The 12,828-nt window shown below is 38.7% G+C and overlaps 1 protein-coding gene across 2 annotated transcripts in view; it reads left to right on the forward strand.

The window, feature by feature from the left end:
• Positions 1-12,828, forward strand: part of LOC121644318 (zinc finger E-box-binding homeobox 1-like) — a 67,827-nt gene that overhangs the window by 31,825 nt on the left and 23,174 nt on the right. For both annotated transcript variants that reach the window (XM_041992188.1, XM_041992189.1), the window contains one exon: positions 10,559-10,738. In XM_041992188.1, coding sequence (XP_041848122.1) covers positions 10,559-10,738 — 180 coding nt within the window. The remainder of the gene's footprint in view (positions 1-10,558; positions 10,739-12,828) is intronic.

Below are 12,828 nucleotides of genomic sequence, written 5' to 3' on the forward strand. Positions count from 1 at the left end.
TGCAGGGGTGCAGTGTAGTTGGCGGTTTTTCCAGGCAGCTGCTGCAGAACTGAGATCAGAGCTGAGAATGTTATGTAATACCCCAGTGTACTGTCACCTGTAGAGCCTGTCTCATTACACACACAGAAATTCATCATGTGCAAATGCGCACGTCACTAACCTGATGCAGATCAACCTTCTTAAAATTCACTTAATCCTTTACAAAGCACACAAGTCATGTGTTTATTTTGTTGCTGAGTTACATGTTCATGGTCCTGGATCTTCTGTCTTTTACAGTTTAGAATTTGTTAAGAAGAAATTCGAAATGCAAAAGCATTTTAAAATTTTGATATAATTGTATTTATTCTTGAATTGCACAACTTGAATTTTACAGTCTTGATTATACAGTTTAAGTAGTTAGATTTCAATCTTGTGCTTGAATCTTTTGATATGAATTAGTGCTGGGCGGTATACCGGTTTGCACCGAAAACCGGTTTTTATTTCTGTTATGATATGAATTTTTCATATACCGGCAACACCGGTTTAAATAGCCTAAATATGTCCGGAACGCAGCGCGGTGGTACATTGTTTCACAGGGGACGTATTTCATTGCTGCGCAGCTAAACACACATGGAACAGAGCGCAAGTAGTTGTGACGTTGTTGAGCGTGATGAAAATGAACAGGGGAGCCTCTGAACCAGAAGTTGAAGATGATGACCCAGAAGAACTTTTGCCGAAAAAAGGAGCTGTGTCTATTGTCTGGAGGTACTTCGGGTTTAAAAGGTCGGACGTGAACCAGACAACAATTTACTGCAAGTGCTGTCAAGCTAAAGTTGTCGCCGGAGGTGGTAACACGAGCAATTTGCTGCATCATCTTAGCCGTAAACATGCTTTGGAGTACCAGGAGTGAATTAAACTAAAAGCAGCGTCTTCCATACCATCAGGTAAAAGTGACGCTAGAGGACAGGCGAGTCAGACGTCACTTTTGGAAGCGTTTGCTAAAGGTACGCCACCCTCTGAAAACTGACTGACTGGGGCCATGCAAACCTGTATTACATGTAATACTAATGTGGAAATGTTTCTTTTTTGAATAGGGTAGTCTTAACCACTCTACTGCAGTAATTCTTATCACAATAATATGATTAACACAGTATGCACAAGGGAAAAAAACGTCAAATACCGTGAAACCGACATGTTACGGCCCCTGGTTTTCCATCCAGTGTCCGTCTGATTGGAGTCAGCTGTGTCCCATTGACTGGAAGGACAAGTGGCTTCGGGACTCCGCCCACCTTCACTTGGATTGGCCGCCTGCGGTGCCGACCATGCCCGAGGGACCGATCGTTGGAGAGGCCCCTCCTTTAAAGGACGTGCTGCGCTGTCATTCGAGGCAGCTGTGTTGGGAGAACGCAGTGTGCCGGTTTTGGGAAACTCTTTTGGACTTCTAGTATCTGACTGTGAGCTTGTTCTTGTGGCAGTACCTTTTGGTTTGGTTCGAAGAAAGACTTGTGTTGTATTTTTGAATTTGGTAGCCTTTGCATTTTCTGTTAAGTTGTTTAGATTTTCCCTCATCAGGAGGAGGATTTTGTGTTACCCTTTTTGTTTTCGTGTTTATCAACGTCCCAGAGCGTTACCTGCCTGGTTGACTTATTGTTTATATAGTCGTTTATATACCTATTTAGGACACCTTTTGTTATATTGTTGTCTTTATTGTCTGCCGGAGCAGAGATTTACGTTTATGTTTATTTATTGTGGAAAGTAATAAACTTCCGTACTTTATTTTTGCCTCCGGCCCGTTTATGTTGCCAACCTCATTTACCCTTAGACTTCCACGAGGTTGTAACAGACATGATTTTTAAAAATACCGTGATATAGAAATTTGGTCATACCTCCCAGCACTAATCTGAATTAAGATTAATGAAACTGATCTACCTGAATATAGTATTTGTATAATGATTACAATTTAAATCTTCATTAGTATGTCCTAAAATAGAAGTACTGGAAATAAAATTGGTCATACTATTCAGAATACAGTACATTCAGGTAAAGAGTTTTCACTCCAGATAACTTGGCCTTTACACATAAGATCCAGACCTACTTGCATTCATATATATTTTCACTCTTAAACAATGCTTTAGTTTAACCCTTCGTCAACACACCTGCCCACGCTGACTTTACTGGTTATGTTAATTGAAGTATCTGCTCATGAGTCACAGCCCAGTCAGATAGATAGAAGTTGCAGGTTTTGCAGTAAATGGTAATTTTGGGGGAAATAGGGGGAAATTTAACCATCCAGCGATTACCTGTATGCCACAGAGCAACATCTCAGGGTTTGAAAATGATGTAAGAGGTCTGCATCTTTCTCATAAAATTGCTAGTTTCCAGATGTGATATTCACCCTCTGGAAACATTAAAATGTAGTTCTACAATTTTCTCTTAGGTTTCTCTCTGCCTCTTGTATGTTTAATGTGGACATTAAACATTAATTTTGTTTGAGAATTTGAGTTTAAAGTTGAATTTTATACTACAACCTCTAATCTATGGAGAAAGAAATTGGTTTAGCTGACAGATGAGGTCTGAGTGTTGTAAGTCTCCCCGTTAATTACTGTCAAAGGACCTGTATAGTTAAGTATATGTAGTCAGTTGATCCTGGTGGATCACAATGTAAATTTGTTATTTTCTTGGTCTGAAATTAAGGTAAGTTTACCTCTGAAATTTTATTTTGTTACTTATTTTGATTTTGCAAGCAAGTACCAAATACCTGGTTATGTCACTTTTAGACCCACTTTTTAAGTATTTTTAATAAATATCACGAATGTAAAGTAATTCTGAGCCTTTCAGATAACGAAATTTGATTGCAAGTGGCTGTTTGTGTGAGCTATGTTGCAGGTCCTTGATCTAAGTAGAAGTAACCTAGAATCAGGATTTTCTCTTACAACTGCTGTGATTAGAGCAAGGAGTTACTCTCAAATGAGCTTTTTTGATGCCTCTCCAAGAGTGGAAATAGTAAATGATATATGAAATAGAAGAAGATATTGCAGGTTTTTGTGCAGTTATCAGGTTGTTTTTTTTTTTATAAGATATTCTGTATTACATTTGGTACAGAAAAGATACAATGTTTGAAGTACTGATACCTTAATAATTCATAATTGTACAAATTTTCTTTGTTTTAACTTAAGCTTTTCCTTTTGTGTGCCATTACAGCAAAGCAGTAATAGCAGAAGTTAATCTCTGATGTTCACTGTTGAGATTATACATTTTATTGTGTTTTCTTGCTGTAACCATCAGGTACTCTAAGAAAGGCAGTTAATTAAGATTAATATAGAAAATGGACAGCCTGTGTCCTAAATTACTCCCTTGTTTACACATGCATTCCTCATACACAGGAATTAGATTGTTGACTTTTTACTTAATGGTCATCAGTAGATTTTTACCATTTTCCATGATATTTTACAGGTGTAGAGACATGGGAATAAACTGTAATTTTGTTAAATAGAGTGGACTGCAGGAGGGAAAATTATTTTTATATCATTGTGGAATTTATCTGGGCACTGTGTGGTGGTAAGTTTGTGCATTCAGAGCTTGATTGTCTGATATAATGATCAAATTAGTGGTACATAACACATAATAGTACATATATAGTATCTGGTATGATTTGGGATCCATTACTAGAATCTAGGTGTTTGCAGAAATGTTGGACGATTTCTGAAAGTAACATACCAGATCTGCCTAGTACTTGTACTAGGCCATCCTTTGTCTGATTTTAATCAGAGGGTGGGAGGCTTGTTAGCTTTTCTATAGTTCCGACAGTCGCTGAGGGGCCAACCTTTGAAAAAGAAAGAAAATGGTCTGATGGAGCACCTGGGCTGAGCAGGAAGCAGCTGGAGGGGTCAGATTAATCTGGACACACACCCTCACACACAAAGCCTGAGACATGTTAGCCTTCTGAGACCAGGGTGAATTGTTGAGATTCACTGAGAAGTTATTAATCACACACATGCGTTTCCTTGCTGTAAGAAAAACACGCGTGAACGTACAGCACACGTGGCAGATGCTGTTAGTATTTCAGGGGTCGGTCCCTGGCCTGTGTTTTACGTTGCTGGCTCCAACCATAGGGGCTTTCCTGTGTATGTGTGTGTTTACAGCTCTGCAGCGTGTGCTTGTCCAGAGGTTGTCAGCTTTATTAAAGTAAGGTGGGCATGGAAACGCAGTGCGGTGTGCCAGGGAAATAAGTGACCACACCCCCCTGTTCATGTGGGTGACGCAGCCGCAGTCTTACCTCATGATGCCCATTTTTAACAGACACCTCAGGAATATGACTCAGTGCTGCATAGTTAACAACTTCCAGTCGTGCAGTGAGGGCTGTTTTTATTCTGTTACAGCCACTTTTTTCTTAAACCTGGAAGATTCTCAGAGAAATATAAACTGTATTTATCATTAAAGATTACTAGTTTTGTGTTTTGAAAACATGTGATAACATCCTCCAGTCTAAAACAGAGATGCATGCATGTGCTGTAGCTGGACTCTTAAATGTTGATTGTACTGTTGAATGGATCAACAAATTGATTAAGTTAACATGAAACCATATCTGGTGCAGTTTCTAAAAAAACAAACAAAAAAAACAACTTACTAGTTATGTCCATTTTTTAATTGTTTGTGGATACAAGCAATACAAAGAATCCAAAATATTTTGCATCATATACACTGTAGAAGGCTGGGATTGTCATTTTCAAAGTGCAAACAAAGAAGTTAATTGTTAAGTAAGCAGGAAAGAAATTGTGTAACTGTCCCTTTAAGTGGGCCGACTGTGCAGCTGCTCTCTGTTAAAGTCTGGTCACATCTAGTAGCAGACAGGCAGCTTTGGTGATGTACACTCATCTGTCTCTCACACACACACACACACACACACACACACACACACACACACACACACACACACACACACACACACACACACACACACACACAAACACACACATACACACACACACATAGTGGGGTAATTGTCTGTTAGGGGTTTGGCTGAGGTCCCATTCTGCACAGCTGCACTGGGTCAATACACACACACACACACCTCACAAAAAAAACACACACAAAAAAAAAACTAACTGTGGTTTGTCATACTTGTTGTTTTGTCACGTGCCCGTTTGTAGTCAGGTCTCAGAAATGATTCATAAATATAAAGGTTTCTTGTTCATGTAGCATGTAATGAATGTTTGCTCAGCTGGAGGTGGAGGTTATTTCAGTCTTAGTTTAAATGTCACAGGTGATGAGTCTCTGTATTTTAGTTGTCCTTACAGTCCATGCTAAAATAGGACAAGGTACGGTGAGTTAATTAATAGTTTTAGATGTGCTAACAAAGTTGCAGGAGGATCACTTGTTATATCTTTTGTCTTTCTTAAGTAACAGCTCGCTTCACTTTGTATTGTGAGCGAGTCAGTTCAGGTGGTCAGGATTACAACACAGATGTGGAAATGTACAGGTACAGAAAATGTATCACCCTTTTTAAAGAGCATGTAAATTTAACCATGATCTAATTTTTTACCATTTTATCCACCAGCCTAACTAAATCTGTAACATTAGACAAACCAAGGGTTACATTTCAACAATACACTGAATCTGGATCCATCTCCCTAATGCAATTCTATGAATTATCACTAAAGAAACAAGACAAAAAAAATATACTTTACATGATCCATGCAGTTAATCAGCATTGTGTTTAGAGTACTCAGTGATGCATCTTCATACAGCCTCACAGAGCCACTAACATGGCTCTGAAATTCATCATTAGGGCCAGTGTAGGCCTGACATGCTGTATATGCCGACTGATAATCGTCTATTTCGAGCCTGCCCACGCTTACACCCCTCCCCCATACTGCACTGCACAGCAGTTGACCTCTGACCCACATGCCAGTCCATGTGGTCCAGTCAGGTTTGTGTTGTGGTCGTCAAGCACATGACTTCCTCTCCAGCGTCACGTGTCCTTATGTGGGTCTGGCTGTTGGATGCTTTGCTGTGAACTGCTGCTGTTTTCCACAAGGAACAGTTTTCATGACCTTGTTTTTATTGAAAAGTAAAAGCAGCTCATATTTGAAAGTTTAGGTGCATTTTTGTGCGTTTGTTGAGCTAACTTTTGTTTACTCTCTGTATCTTGTTCAGGTCTCATTTCATAGATTTTTTTAATTTATTTTCATTGGGATCAATTAATTAAATAAAGTTGGGTTGAATAAAGCAGGATAGAATATGATTATTTAAACTGTTGTTGTATGTGCACCTTATGTCTCACAAGTCTTAATTATCCTTTCTGTGTCACTACAACCATGCTAAATAAGTGGTTTAGAAAGAAAAACCAAAAGATATATACTTATGTGCATCAATTTATTTGCTGTGAGACTGGTCTGAAAATGTGTTTTAGTAGGCAAAAAGGGCTAATTAATTTGTCTTTGAGAAGTGAAATTCACTGAATAAAGCAGAGGGTTTCTGTCTGCCAAAACCTTTGTGAATTATGTAATGAAGGAAGATTTCATTCAGAAAACATGAGACTCCAGGCTAAAAAATTTTCTGACAGATCTCTGACTGAAAAAGACAGGAGAGAAAACAGGATACACATTAGTTGCAAGTAATAATTAAGAAGCCTGTTGTGAAACAGATTCTTAATCAGAGAGATGGAAGGCAGGAAGGGAGGAATGCTTTTGTCTAGACTTCGCTCTTCCTCTCTTAGCCGACCTCCCTCTTTGCAGCCCTCCAGATGGAGAATTAACAGTTCACTTGATGTATTGTCATGATGATGTGGACAGGTCTCCCTGCCTCACTTGCTCTTACACAATAACTCCAGTTTACCTTTTGTCTTTGCTCTTCTACTCACTGCTGCCCTCTTTCAGTTGTCATGGTAGCTACACTCTCGCAAAGGGAGGAATTGGGAATATTTGCATCATTTGTATTCAGTGTGCAGCCCTCAACCTTTTTGTGTGTCATTTATCAATAAGATGCCTCATAGTTGTGAAAAAAAAAAAAAAAAAAAAGAAAACAAGTTATAAGAGCTGCAGCAATGTCTGCCTCTGAAAAATTGCAGTGAGAGGTTACTATCTGGTTCCAGTGTTTAGAAATCCTAACATAGTGCACATATATCTGCTCACCTGATAAGACTAATCATATCCTAAGGAGAAAGAGAGGAAGAAAGGGGCATATTGCTGGTTATTTTACACAGCTTCTGCCTCATCTGCCACATTCTGTTGACAAAAAAGCAGTGATATATACTCCATACCAGAATTTTATTTTAGTAAAGAGGGGAATAGGTGTTGCATTTAGAGTGCTTGGGATGCTTTGTTAACTTGAGCAGGGTTATGCACTCATCTTAATAGACTGCAGCACTATCAGTAAATGCATGAGACCTGTCAATGTATTATTTAACTCTTTAGATTAACTACATTAGATGCAGCATACCAACAAAATAAAACAAAAAACAAAAACAGTGAAGAAAATGGAAAAGCATGTCCTTTGTGTGTCTCTGTGTGTGCGCAGGATAGCTCAAATATTTATGTTGAATGTCTTCAACAGAAATTATTTTCATGTGGTGCTCAGCTGGTTGTGTTTCCCTCTAGCCAGCCCCGTTAAGAATACCACTTTACAAAGGGCAGCCTCTGGTGTGTAGAAGAGACACAAGCTGTTTCGAGTGTAGACCTTTCCATTATTGGAACTGCCACAAGCTTGTCTGCTTAATAATGTGTCTGAACCTGGAGAGACAGTATGTTGGTTTGAGGAACTTGGTGCCTGCAGCAGAGGGGTGTTCACGCTGCAGTGCAGTTATTAAACAGAGTCTACATCTTGGATAATCTAATCTACATCTTGGATTCTACACCCAGGATTCAGCTTGGGTTTTGATCACACTGTACTTGACAAATCAGATATTGATGTTAATGTAATTTTTAGAAAAATGTTTTTACGTCAACAAATATGTAAGAAGTGTTTAGGTAAGAGAAAGTTAACAAGTAATTTCCTTGTGGATAACATTTTGGTCTGGCTTTAAACTGTATGCGCTTTTAAACTGCAAAAGAATAACAAAAATTTAAAATGAAATTAAATTTAAAATGCTTAATCAATAAAAGGAATAAATAATAATTTATAAAATTAAAAAATAATTAAAAAAAAATAATTAAAAAAATTAAAAAATAATAAAATGAAATAAAATACAAATACAAAAAATAAAAAATTAAAAGAAAATCATTTAAAGAACATTCAGTATACTTGTGTCTATGGTTTATGTCTATTTTAGTTCGCTGTAAAGTTGATTTACTTCAACTCATTAAATATTTTAACAACTGCTGAAAAACATATATTGCTGTTGAGGACCTCCTCTTCTCCACGATGTTGGATGCTTGAGGCGCTCTATAGGAGCTAGCATTGTGTGCTTTTTGGTTGTTGATGCTGAAGTTTGTAGTTTTAGGTGTCCCAACCAGAAATCCCCACTGCTAACTACTTTCTTCAGCTGGAACATGGTTGATTCCTGTGAAAGCTGACATAACTGGCTGTACCTGCCTTGATGCCATGGCATAACATGGCAAAATGAATGTATTTGTTGAGTCCAGTGAGAGACTTGTGTGAATGCCATAAAAATCTGTTCTGCAAAACAAAATATGTCACTGTTACACAGGATGTTTTGCAAAATAGTTTCTCTGTTTAAAATATATAATTTATTTGTACTTTTATTTACTTTTTATCCACAATCATCATGCTTGCCACCCACCTGATAAGGGGATTACTTGGCCCTTATGGATTTATTGTTGTAAAGTCCTACTACTGACCTAGTTTTGGAGCTTTGGTCTGAAAGAACAAGACATTTTGGGTACAGAAACCATCGTTTCTCAAGCCACCTGGCTTGAGTTTGATTCATGCTAATAATAATGTTTTTTATGCCAGAATATTTGATGTTAAAATGTTAACAGAATAAACGTTAACTTTCCATAAACAATACTTTCTTCTTGCTGTTTGACCTTATTACTGGCATACCCTCTTTAATTGATCCATACATGCATCAACCTCAGCACACACACAGACACTCAGTCTGTCTGGAGCTGTTCTCCTGTAGGGTTGATGCTGCAGTTACTATATAACTATATATGGGTGAGTGACAGTAAGTGTGTGTGATCTGGTCTGCAGCATGTGCATGTAAAGGGGTGTGTGTGGTTAACGCTGCTACCTGAACCTCACATATATGGAGCTTGTTTTGTGGTTTGGACCCTGTGTGTTTGTGTGCACCTGTCACCTGTGAACAAACATCCTGAGCTATCCTCCTCATTAAGTGTCTGCAGCACCTCTGCTGAGATGTACAACATCCCTGTAGAGATCATAAACACACACATACACACACTTGTCTACCTCACATATACTCATACAGCCACATATGCACACCTGCTGACACTGAAACAGCAATTAAAGGAAAGTGCTCATCATCACTTACATCCATGTATAGCTCCATTTCCTCAGCTTCTACAGCATTTGTGCTGAATGGTTACAATACACACACACACTCACCTGCTAAGTTCAATCAAACCAGTTCATTCGGTCCATTTTTCACCTTGACCTCCCATTAAAAAGCCGTGCCCATAGACAAAGCCACTGACTGCAGCACAGTGTGAAATAGATTTGCTTTCTGAGGCTGGTAAACAAGTAATTATTTTTCTCTGGATGCTGCTTGTCCGTTTTTATGTCTTGTCTAAGTGTATAAAAAAGGAACTTGTCTGTACCTGAAGAGACTGATTGTTGTTGAAGCTGATGAGTTGCTGTGATTTTTTTTCTGTGCAATAGCAAAAAATGAAAATAAAAAACCTTTGAACTTCTTGAACCATCTATTTTCCTTAAAATTCTGACTTGCCAAAACACTTGTTGGGGATTTTATTTCAGTTCAATTGACTGTTTCAACTCTTCTAGGTTTTCTGTGTTAAGTTTAGGTGAATTTTGATTTTCTCCCAAGAAAACACAATCTCAAAACATTACTCAGCTTTGCTGAAAGCATTCTAAAACCTGACTTGGCTTTTTAATTTAAAGTGATGAGCTTGAAACAAAAGAATTAGTTTGCAGAAGACAAAGAAAATGAGGAAAAAGTGTGGAGGCATTCTTCTGTATCTGCATACCATTTGGAAACACAGCAGTTTGCTTTCTATTTCTTGCCTCCTTTATTTCTGTAATTCATTATATTTGTATAAAAATACAAGAGATCACATGTATGTTTGTTTACTATGGACCTTTCTGTTCTTATTAGCAGGGTATACACAACAAATATCACAGTTTATCACATTTTTTATTTGTTTTTTAAAGTGAAGAACAAATAAACTTGCAACATGTTGATTTCAGACATGTAGATGTGAGATATAGATAAACATAAAGAGGCTTTCTTCTCATGCAGCTTGGGTGCTAATCAGACTTCAGTTCACTGCCTTTATTATGCATCCCAGATGTGAATCAGACCCTAATTATAGCAACAAGATGCCAGCTCTTTAATGGTGTGGTTGAGAATAAGTATCTCACTTCAAGTGTTCAAGTGCATTGCATCATTATTATCCCTTCATTCTTTTTTTTCCTCCAGTGACAAACTTTAACAATGGCTTGGAGGCCAGTTCAGACTCTGATGATGAGGACAAGCTACACATTGTGGAGGAGGACAGCCTGCAGGAGCCTGATGCCACTGATGCTGATGGGACCGCACCGCTGGACAGCCATGATGCCACCATAACAGTATTACCCCACAACGGCGCCTGGAATGGAGGTGAGACGCTATTATGAAAACAGAAGAGTTTTGTGTTCAGCACAGGGACAAAATGTGGTTTTAGTTTATATGTTTTCATCTATTCAATTCGGTTAAATTCAGCTTTATTTGTATAAAAGTCACAAGGCACTTCACAGACATCTAATGGACTTAGCATCTGTAATGTGGATAAAAATTTACCTGTGAAGGTTTGCTGAGCGTGCTTACTGCCCTCTTTCTGACTTCCAACTATGAGGGAAATAAGTTAAACTTTTACTTTGCTGCACTTTCTCAGGAGTACTCCAGGGAGGCCAGTCTTATTTATAGACTGGAGGTCCAATCAAGTGATTTTTGTAATTTATATTAATATACTGACCCATTATAGCGGTATGCTCATTAATATAAGAGTATGCGTTGGCAGAAATGGGCTTATGTTTGATAAGTTTGATAAGTTCTTTCATGCCTGTGAGAGCTCACAGGCATGAAAGAATGTGAAGTAGAATGACCAAAAGACAGGCACATCTGAGGAATACACACCTCATTAAGTCCTTCACTAATGCATAATCTTGCTGCAAGTCATGCAGCGGTTTCCTGTGTAATCTCCAGCTCTCACACCCAACAAACTTTTAATAAATCCTAGACATTCGTTAACAGGCTAGCTGAACTTACAGCGCTCTGCCCAACAGGCTGTTCTTAAAAGGCACTTTCTGCAGAACCAAATCTGCCTAACATCCTAAAAGCAGCACATCCTTAGTGAATATGTTCTTTCCTTTTACTTCTAACTCAGGTTGGAGATATCACAGTCACACAAATTTGCTTGGTAATTTGCCTGGTATGAGAGATATAGGAGCAAACCAGGTGCTGCTCTGCCACAGCAGCATAATACAGTTACAGTAGACCGTGATGTTGCTAGGTATGCGTCCTGCTTCCCTGATGCATTAAAATCTGAAAGGATGCAGTAAACTCACTGTCGATGCGTCCCGGTGGCGTGCCTCATTTTCCCTTGAAAAACGATATATTGTGAACACCAGCACGTGTTTAAAATCACAGTAACTAGCAAATGAAACTTCAGTGTGTCCCTTAGATTGACTCTGCTGCCACGTCTATATTGTTAGCGCCACACCTTGAAAATGCCGAGAATTAAATAGTTTCACATGAACGTCAAAATTTCTTAATAGAACCTGCACTAACTCCTCTAGAAGCACAGCATTGCTAGGTTACTCTGCTGTCAGACATCTGCTCTGCATGTGAACACAGCATGCAGAGTGCTATGGCGTTTCTTTCATAGACATGTCTGTGGTTTCTTTAGTTTCAAAAGAGGTGCGCTTGAAAACCGACCGGTAAACACCGGGTGCGTAAATTAGTACCCGCGAGTGAAAACAGACATTGCAAAGAGGCATTTCTGCAGTGCGAGGGAATAACACAGTATTTGTAAGCAGATAATCACCGTAGTGACAGCCCGTCAATCCACTGTGTCCAGTGTGTGGACCAATGTCCTCATGGCGGTGACCAGCGCGCTCTTAATTCTGTCACTGCTCGCTCACTTAAACAGTCCTCGCTCACTCAGCTGCTGGAGTTTTAAGACTTCGCACTGTGGCTGTCTTATCCACTGATTGGTCGGTTTCTGGCTGACAACAGAGCTAATGTCAGAATGAGCTCCTCTAAAGTGTTGTCAGCACATGTAAATAAACAGCACTGCGATTTGCCTTTATGTGTAAAGGGTGATTCCAATTCTTAGGAAGCTAGACCACATTAGACCAGGTCTTAATAAAAAAAAAAAAAAACTACATCTTCAAATCTGGACTGAATAACTGAATAACTAATTTCATATAAATACATGAATATGGCCGTTAATTATAACCATGACATTCCATGCCACCATCAGTGGAGTTTAATGCTACAATTTACGAAAGAAGAATATAAAAAATGGAAAGAAATACATTTTTTAATTGCAAACCCACTGAATTTCCCAGGGACCCCTCAAATCACCACCTTTGGGTCCTGGGGACTCACCACATATTATGTCACAGTGTAAGCCTGTTTATGGGTCTTACAGACATTTCCACCAAAAGCCATCAGATCTCACTATGTCAGAGAGATGGTTTGAACTT

Source organism: Melanotaenia boesemani, chromosome 8 (assembly GCF_017639745.1).
Source record: "Melanotaenia boesemani isolate fMelBoe1 chromosome 8, fMelBoe1.pri, whole genome shotgun sequence".
NCBI lineage: Eukaryota > Metazoa > Chordata > Actinopteri > Atheriniformes > Melanotaeniidae > Melanotaenia > Melanotaenia boesemani.